Source organism: Girardinichthys multiradiatus, chromosome 20, assembly GCF_021462225.1.
Source record: "Girardinichthys multiradiatus isolate DD_20200921_A chromosome 20, DD_fGirMul_XY1, whole genome shotgun sequence".
In the NCBI taxonomy this organism is placed as follows: Eukaryota; Metazoa; Chordata; class Actinopteri; order Cyprinodontiformes; family Goodeidae; genus Girardinichthys; species Girardinichthys multiradiatus.
This window is the reverse complement of record NC_061812.1, coordinates 42,408,023-42,434,180: the sequence shown is the minus strand read 5'-3', so window position 1 is coordinate 42,434,180 and position 26,158 is coordinate 42,408,023. Positions and strand designations below refer to the sequence as shown.

General features: G+C 40.1%; 1 protein-coding gene across 1 annotated transcript; it reads left to right on the top strand.

Annotated features, from left to right (window-relative positions):
- The first annotated feature begins 1,260 nt into the window (after positions 1–1,260).
- LOC124856926 (N-acylethanolamine-hydrolyzing acid amidase-like) lies at positions 1,261–14,156 on the top strand. The gene is made up of 11 exons (XM_047347893.1): positions 1,261–1,511; positions 7,499–7,663; positions 7,797–7,920; positions 11,022–11,112; positions 11,190–11,275; positions 11,344–11,516; positions 11,593–11,655; positions 11,736–11,802; positions 12,494–12,522; positions 13,427–13,496; positions 13,583–14,156. Exons 1-11 carry the CDS (start codon positions 1,330–1,332, stop codon positions 13,601–13,603), a joined length of 1,071 nt encoding a protein of 356 aa, XP_047203849.1. The 5' UTR covers positions 1,261–1,329; the 3' UTR covers positions 13,604–14,156.
- Positions 14,157–26,158: the final 12,002 nt, after the last annotated feature.

Sequence of the window (26,158 nt, the reverse complement as noted above, 5' to 3'; positions counted from 1 at the left end):
ACTGTAAGCCAAATTACATGTTAGGACAATTTCAGGGGCTTTCACTTTAAGTGTTTTGTGCTCGTTTAAGGATCAAATTATTACTGACAAATTAAAGTCTTCTAAAAGTGGAAAGTGTCAAGTGCTACACAAAGTATATGTCTTTGAATAATCAAGCTTTCATATGGGACCACACCTATCCAGTGACTTTTAATAATAATAATAAGACATTGCACGGTGGCAAAGTTGGTAGCACTGTTGCCTTGCAGCAAGAAGGTCCTGGGTTTGATTCCCGGCCGGGGGTCTTTCTGCATGGAGTTTGCATGTTCTCCCCGTGCATGCGTGGGCTCTCACCGGGTACTCCGGCTTCCTCCCACAGTCCAAAGACATGCCTGTTAGGTTAATTGGTCACTCTAAATTGCCCTTAGGTGTATGAATGAGTGTGTGCATGGTTGTTTATGTGTTGCCCTGTGATGGACTGGCGACCTGTCCAGGGTGTACCCTGCCTCTCGCCCATAGGCTGCTGGAGATAGGCACCAGCTCCCCCGCAACCCACTATGGAATAAGCGGTAGAAAATGACTGACTGACTGACATTTTATTTGTATAATGCTTTTCTGAAAACTCAAAGACACTTTACAAGAATCAAGCAAAATTGCAAAAAGAACAGTTAAGAACATTATACAAATAATTTTACTGAAAAGCTAACTTTGTGAACCTAAGTCTGCTTTTAATTGTTTTCTGTTTGTAGGCAATGTCTCTCACTGTGGTCCTGCCAGAGTCCCAAACTCCAACAATGTTTCTGTAACACTTTCCAGACTTTATTTTTTAAAATTTTTTTTTAGATCAAGGCATCATGTGTTGCGTTCTGACCTCTGTAAGCCTACTTCATGTTGTCAGATAGGTTCTATTTGTGTGATTTCTTGAGTCTATGAGTCTGGCAGTAATCAGGGTTGTCTGCGCAGTGAAATCTGAAGGAAAAAGGCATCTAATCACTAATTATTAATGAATTTATAGAAGGGTTCTAATATTTTCACACAGGGCCAGGTTGGTTTGGAGAGCTTTTTTCCCTTAATGAAGGAAATCGCCGTTTGAAATTTGACTTTTCATTAACTCTGGTTATCTTTGTGTGGTATTAACTTTGTGTTTGATTATCTGAGACATTTAAGTTTGACAAAAAGCAAAAGTATTACATCTCATTACACCATGAAGTCTGACTAGATGAGTCGCATGAGTATTTTATTCTGAAAAGCTTTTAGCGGAAATGTATATTTAGTTTCTGTTTGAGGTTCAATATTGTGAGAAACAGTCAGGGTTGTTGTTTCTCCTTCCTCTGACTGCAGCTGATCAGGATGGTGCGGGCCGCGGAGCTGCTGCTGCTGCTGCTCGGACTCTCCGGCTCCTTGCGGGCTCAGCTTCCTCCTCCTCCTACAGTTGTCATCAACCTGGACGAAGATCCGGAGCTGCGATGGTTGCCTCTCAAGAAAGTCTTTGACGTAGACTACCTGAGCAAAGCCGCAGCTGAAATCATCGAGTAAGTCTTGTTTACGTCAATTTTAATTATATTTCGGAATCTTATCTCAGTTTTACAGAGTTTAAGACAATACGTTTTGAAGCTAACTAGCTAAGTGATGTTTAAAATCCAGTTCAGCAAAGTTTATATGAGCACCTGTGTCCAGGTAGTGAATCATGTGTTACTGCTGAAAACAAGCTTATACTATAAATTATTCCCCCTTTATTTTCTGTTACTTTTATTTTAATACTTTTTTGACATTTTATATAATTAAATGGAATTTGTACGAACTACGTGATATGTTATTGGGACCATAGTAAACGCAGAAATACAGAAATACAGCTTTTTGTTAAATGTTTCTAACTGCTGGTAAATAATACTTTATGTCCGAAGTAATTGGACATAAAGTAGTTCAAAGTATTTGGAGTACAAAGCGCTAAATAGAGGCTAGGCTGCACCTAGGACAAAGATATAATCAAGATAAAGAACCAACACAATCTTATCACAGAAGTTTTGTGTATCGTCAAAGTGGTTTGGGTCACACTCAATAAAGTGTAGATTTTCAAAAAAATTTTCCATTTTAATTTAGTCTTTGATGGATAAAACACTGGACAACTTCAGAGTAACAGCTGTTCTATAGGAGTTTGGCTGTAGATCTCTGACTATGTATGGGGATGAACCCAAATGTAGTTCAAACCATTTACTTACATACACTGTAAAAACATAAATAAATACACATCACCAGTTTTCTTCCAGGGTGTCCACATATCCTTAAAATCTCTTAAAACGTCTGAAATTCATGTATCTAGAATTAAGGCCTTAAAATGTCTTAAATTCAGGGGAAAAAAATCTAAGTTGGCCTTAAATACGCTAATTACAGGTCTTAAATTTTGTCTTGGCCGAACTATTTAATTCTCATATATTCTCATATACATAGCTTTTTGTTTGACTTTTCTGTCAAACAAAATTTTGAGCCGTGCACAGACATCTTTATTAGGTTCTGTGACTCAAGGCGGTTAAGGCTACAGGTAACTAGCTGCTAGTATACCCTCGCTAGCAAGCTTTTTTGCATCTATTGTGGGTGCAAATTTATCGCCAGTTGGCTGGACGACGTTTTTGCCACTGGCTCACTTTGGTTGCCGACCCACAGGAGGCTAGGTACATTCTGTGCAAAAAAACCCTTTAAGCTTTGCAATATGAGGGTTGAGGCTGTAGATAGCCATTTGAAGTGTGAGAAGCACAAAGCCGCTGCCAAGAGCCACAAACAGACCGCAGGAATTTCACAGTTTTGCTCCTCAGAAAACGGTCACCGCTGCTACTATTAGCACTGACTTATAAGCAGCCTTTGGTGCGACACAAACTCTGAAGTCGGAAGTTTGTATGTATGCTTATATGTTCAATAAACAGACAAAAATTAAACCTGAATGCATCTTATTGTGTGACACATACTAGGGTTGATTGTAATACAGCCGGATCCCCCAAGCATCCCCTATATTTACAGATTTCTTCGGGTCTTAAATTTCATTCAGGGTTGCTTTAAGAAGGTCTTCAAAAGTCTGAAATTTGACTTGCTGAAATCTGCAGATACCCTGTTTTTTTCTAAAATAGAATATTTGGACTGACAGAGCAAATAGGCTCACAAAAAACAGGTTGCTGCTTGAGTGTTCCGTTACAATAATAATAAAGAAAAAAATAAATAAATAAATAAATGTTTGTGAAATAGCGTCAGTTAAACAAAAAATGTGTGTGCATGATGTCTTTCCTATTATGAAGTCATTGTTTGCTTTTTTTTTTTTTTTTGGTATGAGAAAGACATTATAGTATGAGTGACTATTTAGCATCATTTACAGCAACTCAATAAATGCCTTGTTTTATTCCCCATATTAGGTTAAGGCAAGTAAGTAGGCCAAAGAGCAATTAAACACAAGACACACACACACACACACACACTATATACAGTTCTGTGCAAATGTTTTAGGCAGGTGTGAAAAAAAAACTAAATAAATGCTTTCAAAAATGGAAATCTAAATCAAATCAATATTTGGTGTGACCACCCTTTGCCTTCAAAAAAGCATAAATTCTTCTAGGTACACTTGTACACAGTTTTTGAAGGAACTCAGCTGGTAGGTTGTTCCAAACATCTTGGAGGACTAACCACAGATCTTTGTGGATGTACAGTACCTTGCAAAAGTACTCGGCCCCCTTGAACTGGTCAACCTCTTGCCACATTTCAGGCTTCAAACATAAAGAAATAAAATTCAAATTTTTTGTGAAGAATGAAGAAGTGGGACACTATTGTGAAGTGGAATGAAATTAATTGAATGTGTCAAACTTTTTTAACAAATAAAAAACTGAAAAGTGGGGTGTGCAGTATTATTCGGCCCCCTTGTGTTAATACTTTGTAGCGCCACCCTTTGCTGCAATTACAGCTGCAAGTCGCTTGGGGTATGTCTCTATCAGTTTTGCACATCGAGAGACTGAAATTCTTGCTCATTCTTCTTTGCAAAACAGCTTGAGCTCAGTGAGGTTGGATGGAGAGCGTTCGTGAACAGCAGTCTTCAGCTCTTTCCACAGATTCTTGATTGGATTCAGGTCTGGACTTTGACTTGGCCATTCCAACACCTGGATACGTTTATTTGTGAACCATTCCATTGTAGATTTGGCTTTATGTTTTGGATCATTGTCTTGTTGGAAGATAAATCTCCATCCCAGTCTCAGGTCTCTTGCAGACTCCAACAGGTTTTCTTCCAGAATGGTCCTGTATTTGGCCCCATCCATCTTCCCATCAATTTTGACCATCTTCCCTGTCCCTGCTGATGAAAAGCAGGCCCACACCATGATGCTGCCACCACCATGTTTGACAGTGGGGATGGTGTGTTCAAGGTGATGAGCTGTGTAGCTTTTACGCCAAACATGTTGTTTTGCATTGTGGCCAAACAGTTCGATTTTGGTTTCATCTGACCAGAGCACCTTCTTCCACATGTCTGGTGTGTCTCCCAGGTGGCTTGTGGCAAACTTTAAACAAGACTTTTTATGGATATCTTTGAGAAATGGCTTTCTTCTTGCCACTCTTCCATAAAGGCCAGATTTGTGCAGTGTACGACTGATTGTTGTCCTATGGAAAGACTCTCCCACCTCAGCTGTAGATCTCTGCAGTTCATCCAGAGTGATTATGGGCTTCTTGGCTGCATCTCTGATCAGTCTTCTCCTTGTTCGAGATGAGAGTTCAGAGGAACTTGGTAGATTTGCAGTGGTCTGATACTCCTTCCATTTCAATATGATTGCTTGCACAGTGCTCCTTGGGATGTTTAAAGCTTGGGAAATCTTTTTGTATCCAAATGCGTCTTTAAACGTCTCCACAACAGTATCTCGGACCTGCCTGGTGTGTTTCTTGGTCTTCATGATGCTCTCTGTGCTTTGAACAGAACCCTGAAACTATCACAGAGCAGGTGCATTTATACGGAGACTTGATTACACACAGGTGGATTCTATTTATCATCATCAGTCATTTGGGACAATATTGGATCATTCAGAGATCCTCACTGAACTTCTGGAGTGAGTTTGCTGCACTGAAAGTAAAGGGACCAAATAATATTGCACACCCCACTTTTCAGTTTTTTATTTGTTAAAAAAGTTTGACACATCCAATAAATTTCATTCCACTTCACGATTGTGTCCCACTTGTTGTTGATTCTTCATGAAAAATTAGAATTTTATATCTTTATGTTTGAACCCTGAAATGTGGCAAGAGGTTGACCAGTTCAAGGGGGCCAAGTACTTTCGCAAGGCACTGTAGGCTTTCTCACATCCTTCTGTCTCTTCATGTAATCCCAGACACACTCCATGATGCTGAGATCAGGGCTCTGTGGGGGCCATACCATCCCTTCCAGTAATTCTTGTTCTTCTTGATGCTGAAGATAGTTCTTAATAACTTTGACTTTTATTACTTACATCTGGACTTTGGCTGTATGTTTGGGTTCGATCATTTAGCAATTTGTAAAAAATAAAATATCACCTCCACTCTGCCTCCACCTCGCTCCGTTCAGCTCACCCTGCAGGTTGAGTTTTTTTTAAAACTTTATTTCGGTCAGCCTGCATTGACAAAGCTCTGCAGGTGACGTAAACGGTGCCGCAACATGGCGAGTGACGCAGAAATGGCATGACTCAACGAATCGATGATGAAATTTGTTGCCAACACTTTTAATAATGGATTTTTATTGATTGTATCGATTCGTTGTTGCAGCTCTATAGTGAAGTCTGAATACCTGTGCAACAACAGCACAGCCTTCCAGTCAACACCTGAGCCAAGCAAGCTTCCAATTTCTGGGCCGGTTGGACAAGGCTTTCAAAGAGGGCCGAGTCATCATGGCTCTGTTCCTGTGGCCTGTTGAGATCAATAGCTCACCATGGAGGCAAATGGAATTGGCTAATCATCTGGTGTCCTGGGCGGAAGAATGGGAAAGTATTTTCCCACAAGATGAGCTTGTCAAGTTGCTGGAGAATGTCGAGTCAGAACGCCAGCGAGCTCCATTGGAAATTTTCTCTCCAGTCTCCAACGATCTGGCTGCAGCCTTTGCTCCTGTTTCGGTGAATCAGACTGACTTTTCTGGCCTGTCTTCAAAGTGTCTGGACATAGCCTCTATTTCATGTGCTGCTGCACAGCCTTTTTATGCCTTTTTCTGCCTCATCCCACCATAGGCTATGCTGGCATCGAGACGCTCCCGTTTCAATTCCTGAGAGTCTGGCTGGCGCCTCCAATATTCCTCCAGAGGGTCACGCAGATGCCTTACTCACTGTTCTGAAGAGTCAGACAGGCGCCTCCTCCTTCTTCCAGAGGGTCTGGTCAACACCTTTCCACTTTTCCCAATGTCTCCCACCTCTCTTCCAGCTGCCAAGCCAGCTCTACGTCTCAGCTTATTGCTGAGTGTCCCCAAGCCTAGGATTCTCCGCTGCTCTCTATTGCTCCTTCAGTGGCCCCCAGTGGTCTTCAGCGGAAATGAATGCGTCTTTTCCCATTGTGCAGCCTTCTCCAACTGATTTCACTGGTCCATGTCTCCAAAGAGCAGCAGTGACTTAATCATCCTCTGCAGCTCTGATTTCATCAGCACTTACAGTTCTGACATCTTAATTATCTGAAGCTCTGTCCTCATAATCATCACCCTCATCACCTTGATATGTCCAGAGCTCCTCCGTAGTTTTAAGTCTCCTGTCCAACCCCTCAGTCAACCACCTGACGGGGTTCTTCGTGGGTTTACTAGTCCTTTGTGCCTCGCTGCTGGCCTGCAGACAGGATTCCCAGAGGGTCCTCCACGCCTCCTGGCAACTCTTACTGTGGTTGACCTCCTGAAAAGGTTCTCTGAGGGTCCTCCACGCCTCCTGGCAAGCCTCTCTGCAGTCAACCTGCTGAAAAGGATCTCCGAGGGTCCTCTAAGCGTCCTGGGAAGCCCCTCCATGGTCGACCTCCTGAAAAGATTCTCCGAGCATCATCCACGCCTCCTGGCAAGCCTCTCCGCAGTCGACCTCATGAAAAGATTCTCTGAGGGTCTTCTGCGACCCCAGTCAGCCTCCAGACTCTCTGCGTTGCTGGTTTCCAAGGGTCCTGCATCACTGTCACTGCCGTCGATCTCCAATGCTCCTTCTCAGCCGCTGTTGACCCTCCCCCGACCTGTTCGGATTGTTTTGTGTTTTGGTTCTCTTATTTTTATAGACTCCGGAAGAACAGCATTTCTGATCTGCCCTTAAGGGGGGTGGGGTGATGTCATAATCTGCCTGTGTTAGGGGTTTTAGTTTCCTTATTGTCCTGTGTTAGTTTCGTTGTCTGTTTTCTTTGCACTTCCCTGGAACACTCCCCATCAAATTTACTTTGAATAAAATAAAATTACTGTAATAAATGCACCAATAACTCCATCAACATTGAGTCACTGTTTATGTTCCACTACTATCATGTTTACAATAGCCAACATAATGTGTTGTTCTCTGTATTTATTTATTTATTTGCGACTGTACAGATCAACAGTTCCAAAATGGGTGCATCATGCAGCGATCCCTGTTGTGGAATCCCTGGAAAAATACATTCCTCAACCATACGCTGGGGAAATCCGTGGCTTGGCCACTGTCCTGGGAGGGAACCTGTCTGATGCCATCATTCTTAACTTTGCCTATGAATTTACCGCGTACGTACTGTTTCAAATATGTCTTGATTTGTAAGTGAACAAAGCATTTACAAACCCACCCTGTGTAACATGTATACAGATGTGCCATTAAAGCCAAGGAGCATTAACGCAGGCCAACGTTCTGCTTTCATAGATTTTGCACCAGCATCTTGGCTCAAGATAAAAATGGGAACGTGTACCATGGGAGGAATCTTGACTATCCCCATGCCATCCTGAGGAATTTGACTCTGAATTTAGTCTTCCAGAAGAATGGAAAGGTAAAATATGGATTCAAAATGAATGAGTATAATAGTTGTTTAAAGGACTAAAGAACTATTTTAGTCTAAATGGTATGTACACAGTCTCTATTTCTTGTAGCAGCTTTAGAGATGCAACAATCAGAGATGTGTGACCGATTTCTAATCTCCTTTTATTTAATCTTTTACTTGCTTGTACGGATTCTAAATCTGTAATGAACAGCATTTGAAATATTTCTTTTTAGGCTTAATAATTATTTATATTGAGAACAGAGAGAACATCACACTGTGTGTGAGTGACAGAGCTGTTGCTGTAAAACAGGGTTTTACTCATTTAAAATAGAAAACGTTTCTATGGAGTTGACGTTACACTCTCTTCAGCATCTTATATTTGTGATTAGCAAAGCTAGCATTACTTAAATAGCAGTCTGCATGTGTATCCATGAAGAATGTTGATCCTTATTTTAACTGAGATGGAACAAATCCAACAAGTTCCATGTTGGACAGAGAGAGAAAGATAAATTAAAACAGAGCAACTTTGCTAAAATTCGTTCAGTCTGCCTGAAGTCGGTTGTCGATCAGTTGACTGCTTCACTAATTTGACAAAATTTCCCACAGGTGTGTATGAAGTAGGATTCAGTGGCAGACCGCTCATTTTCCTACCAGAAACAGTTGTGCATAAAACGACCAAAACTGCTAAAGTAGGAAACATGAATCTGTAGCTTCTGTGCTTCCTTGGACTTCGGCTTTCCCCTAAAAAAAAACATCCTAATCTTTATTAGGGATGCACCAATATGAAAATCTTGGCTAATATCGTTATCCGATATTTACCCATATTACATATATTACCCTACTCTTTTGAAACCGTAAAAAAACAACCACAACGCTGACGTTGCAAAAATCAATGTTAAATTTGGTATAGTAGCCTTTGTTTGCAATTACAGAGGTCAAACGTTTCCTGTAGTTTTTCACCAGGTTTGCACAAACTGCAGCAGGGATTTTGGCCCATTCCTCCATACAGATCTTCTCCAGATCAGCCAAGTTTCTGGGCTGTCGCTGAGAAACACAGGAGTTTGAACTCCCTCCAAAGATTTTCTATTGGGTTTAGGTCTGGAGACTGGCTAGGCCACTCCAGAACCTTGATATGCTTCTTACGGAGCCACTCCTTGGTTATCCTGGCTGTGTGCTTCAGGTCATTGTCATGTTGGAAGACCCAGCCACGACCCATCTCCAATGCTCTAACTGAAGGAAGGAGGTTGTTCCCCAAAATCTCGCAATTCATGACCCCGGTCATCCTCTCCTTAATACAGTGCAGTCGCCCTGTCCCACGTGCAGAAAAACACCCCCAAAGCATGATGCTTCCACCCCCATGCTTCACAGTAGGGAAGGTGTTTTTGGGATGGTACTCATCATTCTTCATCCTCCAAACACGGCGAGTGGAATTAAGACCAAAAAGTTCTATTTTGGTCTCATCTGACCACAGAACTTTCTCCCATGACTCCTCTGGATCATCCAAATGATCATGGGCAAAGTGTTCAGACGGGCCTGAACGTGTGCTGATTTAAGCAGGGGAACCTTCCGTGCCACGCATGACTTTAAACTATGACGTCTTTGTGTATTACCCACAGTAACCTTGGAAACAGAGATGCCAGCTCTCTTCAGGTCATTAACCAGCTCCTCCTGTAGTTATGGGCTGATTCCTCACCTTTCTTAGGATCATTGATGCGCCACGAGGTGAGATCTTGCATGGAGCCCCAGTCCGAGGGAGATTGACAGTCATGTTTAGCTTCTTCCATTTTCTAATAATTGCTCCAACAGTTGATCTTTTTTCACCAAGCCGCTTGGCAATTGCTCCGTAGCCCTTTCCAGCCTTGTGGAAGTCTACAATTTTGTCTGGTGTCTTTGAACAGCTCTTTGGTCTTAGCCATGTCAGTAGTTAGAGTCTTATTGATTGTGTGGGGTGGACAGGTGTTTTTATGCAACTAATGACCTCAAACAGGTGCTTCTAATTTAGAACAATAAGTGGAATGGAGTTAGACTTTTTAGAGGGGGACTAACAGGTCTTTGAGGGCCAGAATGTTTGCTGATTGGCAGGTGTTCAAATACTTATTTGCACCAGTAACACACAAATAAATTATAAAAAAATCATACACTGTGATTTCCGGATCTTTTATCTTTTATGTCTCTCACAGTGGACATGCACCCAAGATGAAAATTTCAGACCCCTCCATGATTTCTAAGTGGTAGAACTTGCAAAGTCGCAGGGTGTTCAAATACTTATTTTCCTCACCGTATCTTGTGCATTAATAACCTGTATTTTCGTTTTCCAACACTTCAGTGATATCACAGATAGCAAACGGAGTCTTCCTCTCACTCTAACAAAAAACAAAAAAAAAATCGCCTGACTCCAGTCACCCGCTGACACCTTGGTGCATTGCTACTTTAAATACCACACAGATCCAGAACTCTCCTATTATTACTTACATCTGATGTTTGTTGAACTCAGATAGACTTTTCTACTAGCTGCAGGTTTAAATGCAGTCAAGCCACGTGACCCCTTCATAACTGGTGGATCGAAGAGCTTTTTAAAGACCTGCCTGTCTTTATTTATTTATTTTGCTGCTAGTTGGGTGAAATATATGTGGAATAACCTGTGATCTGGGCTTAGTCTTTATATTTTCAAGGCTTCACCTTTGTTCTGCTGGGTAAAAAAAAACAAAGAACAAAAAGAAATTAAGTTCACATTGCTTGGTTTTATGCATTTGCCCTATCCTGATTGCTCCCGCCTAGAAGGCACACTGTTCAGTCAGATGCTGTTTATTTAAAGCCATGTCAACAGTTAGAGATATGGCATATTTCTAACTGTCAGGTAGAGATAGGTTTTGTAGTATCCGCTTTTTATTTCGATTTACTGAAGTTATCATTCTCTAGTTCCAGCAATTACTGATGCAAACAGTGTGGGTCATTTTTTGGGCTATTTTAGGCTCCAAAACTTTCCAGCTTCTGCAAAGATTACCTACTTAAACCAGTTTGTCATAAAAAGGCTGAAACACAGCAGTATTTAAATGTTTGTCCAGTGAAAGAGGAAATTGTGATGGTTCTTTATTGACACTTACTTTTAGGCAGCGTACTTTGGAACATCATTTGCTGGTTATGTTGGCTTGTGGACAGGAATGAGTCCCAACAAGTTCACTGTGTCTGGTGACCAGCGAGGTAAGATTTTCTCATGGTTGAAAAGATGTTGCATCTCTTTTTTTTCCACTCTGAAAGTTATCTTCCTGGTTTCTTAGGCACTGAGCACTGGTGGAACTGGTGGAAGAATGTTGTGTCCGTGTTCCTGTTTCACAGATCGCCAGTCAGCTGGCTTGTGAGGGAGGTGAGTTGGTGGGGAAACAAAAATTTACAGTTTGAGGAAGTGAAATTAATCATGTGTAACTCATGCAGACCCTGGAGGAGGCCGAGAACTTTCAGGAAGCAGTCATGCGTCTGTCGAAAACCCCCCTCATCACTGGGGTGTATTACATTGTGGGTGGGGTGCGAGCAGGGGAAGGCGTCGTCATAACCAGAGATCGAAAGGGCCCTGCTGACATCTGGCCCCTGGATCCATTAAATGGAGGGTAGGGAGAAGCCAGTGGGTGTCGGCTGGGTTACTCACTGAAGAAATATGTAACACCACCTTCCTGATTCTTGTAGATGGTACAGAGTGGAGACGAACTATGACCACTGGCTTCCTCCTCCTGCAAAAGATCATCGAAGGTCAATCATACCACATGATGAAAATCCATAGTGTTTGCTAACTTGAACTATGATAACTATGTGATGTCATCTTATCTTAGGGAAACAGCAAACAAGGGACTCAATGCTACAGGGCAAGATCACATTAATATGAATAAACTTTATCAGGTAAGTATTGTCCTGTCTATTTGTCTATGGTGCTTTGCAAAAGTATTTATGTTTCTTCAACTTTTTCCACATGTTGCACCTTTACAACTGCTAACTGTTTTAGTAGTTGTAGATGTTTTATTGGGATTTTATGTGATAGAACATCCTTCTTTTTCTTCCCTCACCCGAGTCTCTGGTCCTTTGGCACCTCTGACAGTTTTTTTCAAGGATTGACCTGTATTTTAGCTCGGTCCACCTGCCAACAGCTCCGACCAGCTTCCTTGTCCTTGCTGAAGAAAATCATGATGCTGCCACCACCACCATGTTCCATGGTGGGGACAATATGTTCAGGGTGGCCTGCAAATAATATGCAGATCCCCAGAACATTTGAACCACTCTAAATTAAAAAAATTGTGTTTCTTTCTGCCTCCAACAGTACTTTGTGTTGCTCTGACACACAAAATACCCAAAACATACATTTATCTCTAACATGATTTCCTCTTTTTGAGTGTGGTCACAGCAAAAAAGAACAGAGGGGTATTTTTAATCATCTCGTTCTGCATATAATACACTTTAGATCTGATTGTAAAATATAGTTAGAAGTCCATAATATTATATTTAGGTGATACTTGTTGTATTGAGAGCAGCTGCACATTTGTAAATAGCACAGATTGTGTTGGTCTGATAATGATAACAGAATCTTGTCCTGCAGGTGTTGTCCCTGTATCCTGTCTGTAACAGGTAAGTTGATTATTTACTGTTGTCTGAAAGGAATCACATGATTGTTATTGTTAGTGTGATGGAGCAGTACTGTGCAGGACAGTTTTACTTCCTGATGGTCAGCAGCCACCAAATTGTCAACGTGCCTTTGTCAGGTTCCTACCCTCAGCGTTCAGCCACATTTCTCATGTAAAAGTTCCAGATTTCTTGGTCTCTTATGTTCATTTTAAAATATGACACACTAGAGTTCATTATGAGGTTAGAGCAGAGGTAGGAAATAAAGGAAGGGTATAAGCTAGGAAAGAAAGGATGAGAGGGTGGAAAGGAGAAAGGACACAAGGAAGGGAATGAGGTAAAGCCTAATGAAGGTAGGACTGTAGGAGTAGAGGTAGGACACAAGGAAGGAAGGATAGATAGAAGGAAAGTAGGAAACATCAAAAAGAATAAAAGCAAAGGAGACAAAAGGAAGTCAAGAAAGCAATTAGGGAAAGACAAGCAATGTAAGAAAGGAAGGGCTAAAAGCAAGGTAAGGACACAAGGAAGGAATGGAAGTAGGACACATGGAAAAAAGACAAAAAGAAGTGAAGACTCAAGGATGGTAAGAATACTTGAGGAAGGAAGGACATAAGAAAATATTCATAGGAGGAACACAGACATAATGGTACAACAAGGGATCGGAAATAAAGTGTAAAACTGCAAATACTTTTCCTTACTCTTATTTTTTTAAATATTCAACCTGACTGGATAATACTTGAACTAAATTCCTTGCTATTCCTGTCTGTGTGGGAACCCTGGCACGTGTAGATCAGCTGCAGCTGTGTTTTAGTCCATGTCTATAGTCTTTACACAAATGCTAACTTGAATTTTTCTTCAATTGCAACACACTTGATAGTGTCCTTTGCCTTCTGTCTTAAAATCCTCCCAGAATTACAGTTTATACCACAGTCATGAGTGCAGCATCCCCTGGGAATTACACTACGTTTATCAGACCAAAGGTATGGAAGTGATATGCCTAATTTGTCTATAAAACTGATAAGAAATACTCCAAACAAAATGAGACCCTCTCTCTGATGTTTTTAAGGGCTGCTCACAGGCCGACTGAGCTGGCTGTGAAGGACCCAAAGACTGCTGATCGTTTCAACTTCATGACTTGATCACATGGAGTTACACAGCAGTGAGATCGAGGAAGTTTGGCTTCTTTTTTAGGATGAAACTGCCTTTAATGAAAGAACATTTTTTATTGTTGCCTTATCCAGTTAGCCTGCAAAATGTTAATCTTTATGTTCTAGTTGGTTGAAAGCTAGATAATAGAAAAATGCTTAAATTTAACATTTTGACCATAATTCCTCATCTTTTTCTTTCACCTTCTGACGAACTCTGATTTAACCTGCTGTAGTAATCATGTTTTTGGACTGTGGGAGAAAACCGGAGTACCCAGAGAGTACACACACATTCACGGGGAGAACATGCAAACTCCAATGCAGAAACACCCCAGGCCAGGATTCAATCCCAGGACCTTCTTGTTGCAAAGCAACATTGCTACAAATTTAACTGTTTTTATTAACTATATGAATGTTGTATATAACATATTTTGGGGGAATTTTTTGGACATGCTTATAATTTGTATGCATTAACAATAAAGATTTAAACCATAATGTGAGATGTTTTTTAAAAAGAAATTACATTGGAAATATTCAATAACTGATAGCAAGAACACATTTTTTCCCCTGTTGCATCATGTCATGAAGGACATCACTGTTTGTAAACAAAGGAGATTGTTTGCTGTTTTCTTATCAATCCTTGCCCTGCTTACTGCTCACAAATCTCATTGTTTGATTAATCCGATAGAGCTTCAAGATCCAGCAAATCTGTGTTTCTATTTTTGCAAAGATGTGTTTTATTCTTTTTATTGATAGATCTGGAGACATTGTGACATACTTCCAGGAATTATTCTTCCCATTGTGAAGACTTTTTAAGGATGAGGTCAAGTAATGGAGGAAATAAACTTGTGAACAGCTGAAGTAGGTCACATTTTTAAAATATCGACCAAGACCTATTCTGCTGTGTAGTGTGGCAAATATGCAGGCCCAGCCTAAATAAACTCACAAATGATTCCAGTGTACATTTCATTTTGCAGTTGTCTTCCTCATATCAGGGATTATGAAGAGGACATAGAAAGTCCAAGCACAGACCTCTCTTCATTTATAAAGTACCTAAAGCTACAGACTTGAACTATGCCTTAGTTGGAGAACAACCAGTAGCTTCTGTTTGGACTTTCACATTGGTAGCAGAACAACTGTGGCTTACATGTGTGTTGGATGGGTGCAAAACTTGTTATCACTCATGTAAAAACCTTGGGTTGCAAGGCACCTGCACTATGCCTTCCTCCCTGTGTGTGTGAGATCATTGTTATCTTTGTGAGAACCAGCCTCCTTTCCGTCTCACACACACACACCCTGTCTGAACTGTCTGTTGAACTGTGCATATAAATAAAGAGATAGGGTGTCAAAACTTTGTAGTTTCACTGCAAAGTGGGCTACCCTTGTCACAAGTAACTATGACTGTATCGTTCTTACCTCTGAGTTGACTAAATAATACCTAACATTTATTGGTCCTTCGAAGCCGGATTAATTCAATAACCTTATTTCTCTTTGCTTTAACAGTGACTCTGGGATCCGTGGGGGAAGCCTGACGTCGAGCGAAGCACCGCTGCACAGCCTCCTTTAGCCGGAGTGGCTGAAAGTCCCGGTGTGTGTGAATTCACACCTGGCCAGTGGTTTATTGCCTTCCTCTGCGCGGGGTGACTCTCACAGGGTCCAGAGAGTCACCAAGAAGTCAACTCCGAGGTGAGACAGTTTTAAAATACAGTTCATAGGAAAAGTACTTAACAGTCGTTGGTAGTGCGTCGCCGGTAAGGACGCTGCATTCGAATGGTTTTATTCCACCGTGAAAGGAATAGTGACAAATTTGGTACAATCCCGCCGTGAAGGGGATTAAAGAAAACGACTGAGGATTATTCCCCTGTGAGGGAATAGAGTAAGCGCTATATAAATAAAAGAAGAAAAGTACTTAAAAGTCGTTGGTAGTGCGTCGCCGGTAAGGACGCTGCATTGGGATGGTTTTATTCCACCGTGAAAGGAATAGTGACAAATTAAGGTAGGGCCCCGCCAAGAAGGGGGCCAAATAAAACGACTAAGGGTTATTCCCCTGCGTGGGAATAGAATAAGCGCTATAAAAGTAAAAAGAACGGAGTAAATTGAGCTCATAAAATAACACCAAGTTAACTTAGAAAAATTACAAGGTACCTGAAACTAACTGTGTGACTGTGTTGTGTGTGTTTGGAGGACTAAGCATTTTAATAGAATCATAGCAGGATTCTGCTAGTCCTGTGTTTTCTTTTGCCCAGATTAAAACTACGTACTGGTGACTTTGGAGATTCAGGTCGGATTTCATTCCAGAAAATTAACACCGCTGCGAATTAGTCGCAGTAGAAGGCCGTGTTAATGTCCTCTCCTTAAAGTCTCATGCCAGTGACCTTTTATCTGGGACATTTATACTATAATTAAACTAACATAAAACATAATGGGGAAGAAACAAAGTAAACTAATTGACTTAGAATGGGAGGTAAAGTTTATGGAGAACTATGTAAAAGGAGCAGGTATGATCTGTCATAGATGGAATAAAAAATAAAAAACATGGGTTTTTGGGCAAATTAGATACAAAGGATGTCTTAAAATTACAAGGGGATCTAAAATTAGAAATAATGAAAACTAAAAAGAGAAAAATAACAAAGAACAATGGGGAAGAACAGAGAAAAAGCTCTGATTTAACAGAAATATGTACACGATGGCATAAAAATACGGATTTTCAGGTAACTTAATTATCACTGAAATCCTAAAACTACACGGGGATCTTAAACTGGAGATTATGCATTCAAAAGATTCAAGAGACAATAAAAAACCTTGCCAGATTATAATTTCAAAGGGGACTTTTCAGTCCCTGAGTGCTCACAGTTGATAAACAGATTAAAACAAAAAGATGAATTAAAAAAACAACAATAAGAGCAGCTTTTAACTGACATAGCCATAATACTGAGGCCTTAAGAAAAGCACAGGAAAAAACTTTCAGCTTAACTGAAAACAAATAAAGGGGGGCGGACTGCCACCCATCCCAGGTTAGAATACCAAGGTAGCCCCAAATTATAAAGACTAAGAGATGGTTTTAGAGGACGTGGTAAAAGAAGTTAAAAGAGGAGGTGACAATGTGGACAACATGGAAACTGTCCAACTGGACAACCCAGTGAACAATGACTAGAGAAGGGAGAACAGAATGTTGTTAAAGAAGTAATCTGAGAGTAAAGGATTTTGTAGGCAAGCATTAGTGAGAAACAGGTGCTTTAAAAATCATTCTATGGTGTTATACTACTAACAATATCATGATAAAATGCAAAAGATTCATTTTACAGGGAAATAATTCCATATTTGGCTCAGATTGTGTGCATTCTTGATTTTTCCTCTTTGAGAGAAGTTAAATTTCAGCTCTGTGAAACGACCTTGACAAAGAGATGCAGCTGCCTGAAAACAAAGATAAAACTAAGCCTGTCTCTGCTGAAAGGTCTGAAAAAAAAAAAAAAATTGTAACTCTACCCTGCATGTGTCAAACTCAAGGTCCGCGGGCCAAAACCGGACCTCAGAAGTTTAGTGATTCTCTAGAAGTAGAGCCTTTTAATATGGTGATTGTGTGCTTGAATGTTATTTTGTCAATCAATAAGCAGTTTTGTTTACATTCTGCCACAATCTGCCTTTTGAAAATGTTTTGAATCTTGCTCTTTATGTATAAAAAAAAAAGAAAGAAAAGAAAAATTGGCTAAAGTCTGCAGACATAAAATGAACCTGGATTGAAGCTCTAACTAAGTTTATTTAATCTGAGATCTTCTCCAAATGCAACAGTATATGTCAGTCTACATGAGATACTAACAACTTCACCTACTGGTATAATATAAAGATCTGATTGAATATGTGAAACAAACAATGATGAAAGTTTTTCAACAGGTGATGCTCATCCAGGAGGAAGACAGTGTTCCTAGGAAATGCAGCTCATTCATTAACAATCAATTTTTCTCCTATAGGTGGAAGTTTTGCTGACTAATCATAGGCTGGATCTATGAAACATTATGTGCACAGAACAAATGACCAAGGTTCTGACTGACTTATGAACCTCACTGACCTGACAATGATAACATGACACCCAACAGATAACACCTTTAAGGTGGACCCACTAAGACCACCTTATTGATTCTTGGTGAATAAAAAAAAAAAAATTGAAGCGTTCAAAACAGACCTAGTGGAAACAAAAGGGGTTATGAGGAAACAATGTGCATTTTAAGAATAATAGAAGTCAAATTATGTTCAAATTTTTGCAAATAAAAATTACTCTGACAGAAAAATAAGTAAGTAGTGTGTGAATGTGTGTGAATGGGAATGACTGATTTCATTGTAATGCATCTTTGAGGGACATTAAAAGCGCTAATAAAGGTCTGATGTTCTGATGATCTTTGCCAAACTTATATCTTAATAAGGTTTCCAGAATCTTTTTCGAAAAATCATATAAAGATGGCAAAGGTTCTACCTGTATTGAAAATACTGATAACCATAAGAAAGTTCATAGATCTGTCTTCAATTTTTCACAATTCTTGTACAAACAGGTTATTTAAACTTTCATGTGGCCAAATGTCTGTGTTTGACTTTCTGTTTTTGTGAAATAAATGTCTGTTTCATGTTATGTAAAAATTAGAGTCCTCAACAGTACCATAATAATATTAGGTCAGTTCTCTATGGTAAAACAAAAAGATTTTAACAGATGTTTAGACTTTTTCCAGTCAGGTTCAAAATGATTGAATTAGACTCAAACTTAACATAAGATGAAATGAACCTTAACAGAATTACTGGACTGGACTGAAATAGAGAAAACGTGAGTTAATTGAAACAAACTTTAGTTACTTGAACTAAATACAAAGCTGACTGAAACTGTATGTTGTATCTATAAAACTGGGTAAGATAAACTAAGATTATAAGATATAATATGCCCTTCATTTTTTTGTGTTCATCAGTGAGTGAGTTTTTATTTTTTATTTTTAATAAGAACTAAACCAAGCATTATTTATAATAATAGCAACTACCAAAAATATTGATCTCATTTTTAAATGTAATAAGGACTTACTTTATAAAATATAATAAAAAAGAATAATAAGAATTTGGAAAAACAGAGGCTTTAAACCTCTGCAGGAACAGCACTGACACTGTCAAAGGTAGATCCTAATACAGGAATCTGGAAGCTCATTCTGGCGTGGATAGTCAAAGTCCATCCAAGGATACATTTAGATGAGGCAGAGGGACAAATACAGGGCTTAGCTGAGAGCAACATGCATCCTGCCCTATCTGCTGTCCCACCTGAACTGTGGTCCCAATCATCAACTGATGTAGGGCTTATAAAGGGGTTCCCACCATACAAGGTTAAACTAATATCTGAAAAAAGGCCATTAGTCCGTCAATACCCCTTAAAGCCAGAAGCTGAAGAAGATACTAAGCCAATAATACAAGATATGTTGAAGTCAGGAATATTAAGAGAAGCACCTGACGCTACATGCAAGGCATATCACACTGACATCGCTATTATTATCACAGCCAAACACAACTCTAAAAAGATGTGCCCTTTAAATCCAAGTACTCTAATACCTACTGCAGAAGATGGAAAACCACATTCTTATAAAGCAAAAGTTGAAGAAGACACCAAACCCAGACAAGACATTTCTCAAATCCTTATACCAGATTAATGTGTTGTGTTTGTAGATGGCTCAGCATCTAAAGATGAATATGGAAAGAATAGAGTTGGTTATGCAGTAACAACCATCGATAGGATAATAGAAGCTAAATCTCTACCCAATACATGCTCAGCCCAAACAGCAGAATTATATGCTGTAGTAAGAGCATGTGAATTACATGAGGGACAAATACTTACTATATACACAGACAGCCAATACGTTTTCGGATCAATACATCACCATGCTAAGATTTGGCAAAATAGAGGTTTTAAAACATCATCAGGGACAGAACTAACTCATTTCAACCTATTAAAGAGAAAATGTCAGATCTGCTATTTATAGACACAGACGTGCTGAAAGACGCCCAACAGTCAGCAACCAAGACAGAAATAAAGGCCTGGCTAAAGAGAGGAGCACAGAAAAAAGATGACATCTATCAGATAGAAGATAAACCAATCCTCCCAAAAAAGTTATACAACACAGCGGCTACAGTGACACATTGGGAAGACCCACGTGTCAAGGGGGGAATATGTCACATCTGGTAAAGCATTAATGCTACACTATAAATATTTCTGACTATGCAAATCATTTTTGCAGATCATGCATAATTTGTTGCAAACACGGGGGAAGAAATATTGCCTAGTTGTAATAGATGAACCTAGTGACACATTTCTTCCCCACATATGGTATCCCACAGATTATAAGGTCAGATAATGGAACTCATTTTGTAAATAAATTAATAGAACTAAGTTCTAAAGCATTAGGGTTTCAGTTAAAGATTAAGGAAAACAATGGAAGAAACAGGGAGGCCATGGCCCGAATGCCTATCCCTGGTTAATTATGGATGAGAATAACTCCAAATCAAACTGGTCTTACTCCATTTGCCACCTACTGTACATCATTGTATAACTCCACCCACTATATTCTGAGTCTGAGATCACGTGACACCAAGTTGCTGATGTGAATTTGTATTCTCAAAGAAATAGTACATGGCAGACCGTTTTCTCTGCCCTCTGACATGAATGAAATAGAGAAAGCACAACAGGAACCTTCATTAGCTGAGTGGATGAATAAAATGTTGCAGACAAAAGAAGAACAAATGTCCAGTGGTCTGCCGATAATCTCTGCTCCTATCCCACAGAATGAGGCCTGGAGACCTGGTCCTGATTAAGACACTCCACCGGAAGGATTGGAGCACTCCTTGGTGGAAAGGGCCGTTTCAAATACTCCTGACAACGCCCACAGCTCTGAAAATAGCAGAGAGGCCTTCCTGGATCCATAAAAGCCACTGTAAGCCAGTTTTGCCATTACAGGAGCCAGATCAACCGACGGGGTAGCAGAGGAAGTCCGGGTTCAAAGATGGCCCAGCGTCTCAAACCGGTGAAGAAAACAGCTGATCTGCGCCCAATTATAAAATGGCTCTCTGTAACTTGTGGACAGGACTGATAAGCCTGAGCTTAATTCTGGTAGCAGGACTCTTTCTCTATCTAAAGCAGGATCCACAGGAGGTGATACCGAACCAGAAGAGATGGACATCAGACGGGACCCATCTCAGAACACTGACGGAAGAACATGACGCACATCCATTCCTACAGAATTTCTGGTATTGTTCATGGTGGCATATGCAACACTGAACCAGGTAGAAATGCACGAAAATGAAGGGGACGATTATGATGACATGTTGTAAATAAATCACATCAAAAGCCTGAGTGTACTCATACATTGTATTTCATAAAATAACCTTACAGCAGAAAATCGGAAGAAGTTGTTGCTTAAGTGAAATGAGAAAAAGTACAATGATGACATAAACAGGGCAGATTTTTTAATTCTTTTATTTTTATGATTTCAAGTATTATTCTTTTATTTTTATGATTTCAAGTATTATTCTTTTATTTTTATGATTTCAAGTATTATTCTTTTATTTTTATGATTTCAAGTATTATTCTTTTATTTTTATGATTTCAAGTATCATTATTTTATTTTTATGATTTCAAGTATCATTATTTTATTTTTATGATTTCAAGTATTAATCAACATTTAACTTTTAATGGTCGCCGAGGGCGGCGGGGCCGTATGAGTATTTCCCACAAAATATAATCTGTTTACCGTCCGTGGGTTTTCGCTCATACAAAGTATTTTTCTTACTCGTTTTTATATTAAATGTTTTTACTTGTGATAAAAGGAGGGACTGTTGGATGGGTGCAAAACTTGTTATTACTCATGTAAAAACCTTGGGTTGCAAGGCACCTGCACTATGCCTTCCTCCCTGTGTGTGTGAGATCATTGTTATCTTTGTGAGAACCAGCCTCCTTTCCGTCTCACACACACACACCCTGTCTGAACTGTCTGTTGAACTGTGCATATAAATAAAGAGATAGGGTGTCAAAACTTTGTAGTTTCACTGCAAAGTGGGCTACCCTTGTCACAAGTAACTATGACTGTATCGTTCTTACCTCTGAGTTGACTAAATAATACCTAACAATGTGACTGAAAAATAATTCAACTTTAAATTTTGTTTGGGTTCCTGCACATCTGGAACAAGGGTGCACTCGCTGATTGACAGTCTAAAATAGCTCAAACTACACTCTAATGAGTGTGGGAAAGCCCAAATCAAACATTAACATTTATTTCCTCCACATATGGGAGCACATATTTACACACACCTTGTAAACAAAACACATAAACCTTTGCTTTCTTGTCTCCTATTAAATCACACTTGGAAGTTTCCTGTTTTAGCCCACTTTAGGATTAACTGAATTAGTTCTATTTTTTAAATGCCAGAAATAATAGGTAATTTTTAGAGATTGTTTTAATTTCTTGAAATTCAGAAGTTTACGTATACATTATTCAATAGAATTGCCTCTGTTTAAACTATGAGTTTTGTCAAACGGGTTTGGTCCTTCCAAAAGCTTCTCCCAACAGTTTCCTGGAATTTTGGCCCATTCCTCCAGACAGAACTACTGTAACTGAGGTTTGTGGGCTGTAAAACTCACACATAGGTTTTAGATCTGCCTACCACTTATCTTTTGGAAACAATTTAGGGCTTTGAGATTTTTTCCATGATTTCTTAATGGAAAACCAGTATGTTTGAGCTCTTTCCTAATTAAATTCATCCACGAGTAATTCCATTTCATTCAAAGGCTGTGAAATTTTTTTTTAAAAGCTTACAAAATCATGACATCATCTCCTCTTTTACAAATTAAATTTCATAGTAATCTGCGTGAGATGAGCTGCTGTTGACTGACGAAGTGGTGGGTGTGGAGCTCTGAGGCAAGCAGCAACTGGAGCAGGGGTAATGACTGGCTATGGTGTACACTGGTGAGTTTGAGGTTAAGTGATTGGATGCTGGGGCCACTGGGGCTGAGGTGAAAAACCTTGTTGCTGGTGAAAAACCTTATTGCTGGAGATTGCTATACATTGGGAGCAATTGAAATTCCATATTCCACATTTTGTAAAGGTGTGAGGTGCTAGAGACAGACCGAAAGATAGTATGAGGTTCCCGTAAGCTCTGCCCTAGAGGGCAAATGTCAGAAACTGTGGTCCTTGTGTATCGCTTCTTGAAAGTAAGCATCTGTCAGGTCGATCATGGCAAACCAATTGCCCAGGCTGATAGCACTCAGAAGCTACTTGAGCATTTTGAACTTGTTTGTTTGGAGGTATTTTTTCAGAACTCTTGAGGTCTAAGATTGGACGAAGCCTGCCCCCTGTCTTCTTCCGATTCAGGAGCCGCACGAATAGCTCCTTTTGCCAACAGCGTATTTATTCCCTCTTTCAGAACCTCTGCCACTTTGGCCTTGACTGCCGTGTTTACCACACCAATAAAACGGTGTGTTGTCCAGCGTAACTGTATGTGGTAACCCATAGCAACAGTTCTGTCCACCCAAGGTTGATGTGCTTATGTGGATCACGAGTGAATATGCGCAGCTAGGCAACCGGCTTGCAGCAATGTTGGCGGAAAGTGTCCGCTGTTGCCTGCAGCCTTTTAATTCAGACCTTTTTTTTTTTTTTTTTTTAGAAAAAACAGTCTTTATTGGAACATTTGGAACATTCATTCAAACATTTGGAACAAATGTGCTTTGAAGGAGCATTCAAAGCACCCAACCTGGGGGCTTTTATTGCAAATGTTATGTTTGTAGCGAAATTGTGCTTAGGAAACTGTGTGGGGGAAATGCAGCGCCTCTTGGGACTGTGTTCCCGAACACACCAAAAAAACACCTTTTGGGCGACGGCCATCGAAAACTGGTGGACATGTCACCCTGCTCCTGTGATCCCTGAGTCTGTGTCTTCTTCTTCTGGGATGTTGAGTCCCTCTAAAGTCCCAGGCTGGATGAGCCTGTGAGATCAATAACAGTTAGAGTGTGAATGGGAGTTATATATATAATAGTGAGAATAGAACAGATTAAGAGGAACTATGAGCTGAATAGGATAATTCAGCTAGAATAAACAGAAACGAGAGTGTATTTAGTACACTCCAATAATAGATCAAAAGTGCATAAACACACAAACGCATAAAATCGATGAGCTGTCCTCGGAAGGATAATCTGTGAGACAGACTTGTTAGGGGACTGTGTGTGAAAATACGGTATGAGTGGGGAGAGGCGCAGCGGTTTGCCAGACTCTCATTGCAGGTGAATGATTGCAGCATTCCTGTATGGAAACCTAACTGGTGTCAACAATGACAGGGTGCTGATAAGCTGCTTGGTTTGGGGGAAAATTGAGGTGTCTTGAGACGTGTGTATGTCACTCTCAAAATAGTCCAGATACTAGGGACATAGCGTGCCATATTTTCTGGACGGCCTCAGTTGACCAGCGCATGAATAAAGTGAAAGGAAGGGTGTGAATGTTTGTGTGACAGGCAAGTATTAAGGTGTAAAGACTTTGTGGGGTGTTTATAGTCTGGTGAGGCAGTTTTACAGTCCAGTAAGATGGACGGGGAGTTTGACCGGGAGACAGAGGATTCAAGATGGGGTGCGGAGGCACCAGTGTGGAAAACATTTAAGGAACAAGTGTATGTTGTGAGACAACTGGTACAGCAGACTCAGGATGGAAAACAGGCTGAAAAGTTGATTAAAAAAATGGATCAGAAAATACAGGAGGAAGTTGAAAAAAATGGAACTGATGAAAAGAGCAGAAAAAACGTTGGCAGATGGTTTTGGCTGAATATGAAGAAGGCTAAGAAAGACAAAGAGTTGGCGGTAAAGTTTGTGTTTTGTTGTTAATGGAACTGAATTGCAGTTAAAAACATCTGGATTTTATTTTATGTTGCTTTCATTAAATTCATAGTGACACATAGTTATGTCAGAATTCATCTCTTTGGTTCTAGGTTATGTGATCTTGGTTACTAAAGCATTTTTGTACAACCTTTTTGCTGAATTGTCGCATGGGTTGGACCCTGCGCCAGGAGAGGGGAATGCCAGAGTAAAGTAACATGGGGTTCCAAAAGTTTTAGCACTCATGGGAAAAAGGGTAGCTCAGACCTCCAGTGAGGACTTAGAGACAATGCGAGAGAGACGTTGTACTTTGTTTATATAAATGGTGCATAGCTCCCTAAGACCACATTCTGAAAACCTCTCTGAAAGTATGCTGTTGATTCGTTTGTGAAATTTTACACCTCCACAGATTAGACCATTTTTGAAATTCTTTTTGGGTATTCTGAAACTATGAAATGTTGACCTGTAATCAGACCTTCCACAAACATCATGTCACATTTTTGATATTCAGAATATTTAGCTGATGGTCACTGCTAGTATATCAGGTGAAGTCAGAAGATCAATTCTTTGGATTTTGTTGGATGTTTTGATGAAGTTCATGTAGTTAAGCACTTAGGTTTGAGAATGGGACTTTGAATTGAAAATTAGCCGAGCGTTGTGAAGGCCCTGTTCTCATTTATATGAGATTGAGACAAAGGACACAGGCAAATCTCAGTCCTTTTGAAGTGCTGTGTGGCAGGTCTCCTAATTTGGACATGGGGATATTGCCAAGATCATTTTCTTCCACATCTTTGTGTGAAGGTAGGATGTTGTTTTACTGTCAAAACCTGTCCACTGTGTTTTCTCAAGTTTCACAGACGGTGAAGGCTACATTACCAGAAACAGCCACCTCCACCCTCCAGTCCTTTATTCCTGGCGACGGGATTTAGGAGAAAACACAGGAAGTCCGGGGCTGGAATGGCCCATATCAGATCCTACTAGACACCCAGGAAAGCTGCAGGAAAGCTCCAGCTCCTCCAGCTTCATCTGGCTTCCAGGACACGAGTCATCTTCCAACTGGATCATCTACGGCTTGAAAGGTGTGAGGACAGCGGACCACCACAAGACAAAGAACTGTAAGCTGATCACTGGCGAGTGATTGAAGAGGTGGTTGAAGAACACTGTTCTTACAAGGGCACAATAATCCCTTGGGCAGTGCCACGTTATTTCAGAATCTACTTAAGGCCATCGCATTGCCTGAAAGTTAGAAATCATAAGGTCATTTGCCTCACTGCACACACACCACAGTGAGAGATTCTTTCCTCCCACTTTGACAGCGAGTCTGACTCTGAGGAGGAAATCTCGGATGCTTTTATCTAACTTTTATGTTTATTGCTTGATATTTATCATTATGGTATTATTACAAGTTTGAATGTGTTCATTTCCACTGTTGTTTAGTTGGACTATGGAAGCCTAACTTCCAGCAGGTTAGAGTTCCTGTTTCTAAATATATTTATAGAGGAGCTTCCTACGACCACCCACCTGTACCAGACTGGTAACAGGGCAGCTTGAAGCCACTCAGGAGAGACAGCAGAATTTTCGTTTTTTGTTTTGTTTTTTGAGTTGTGTTTATAATTTGTTTTCTTTG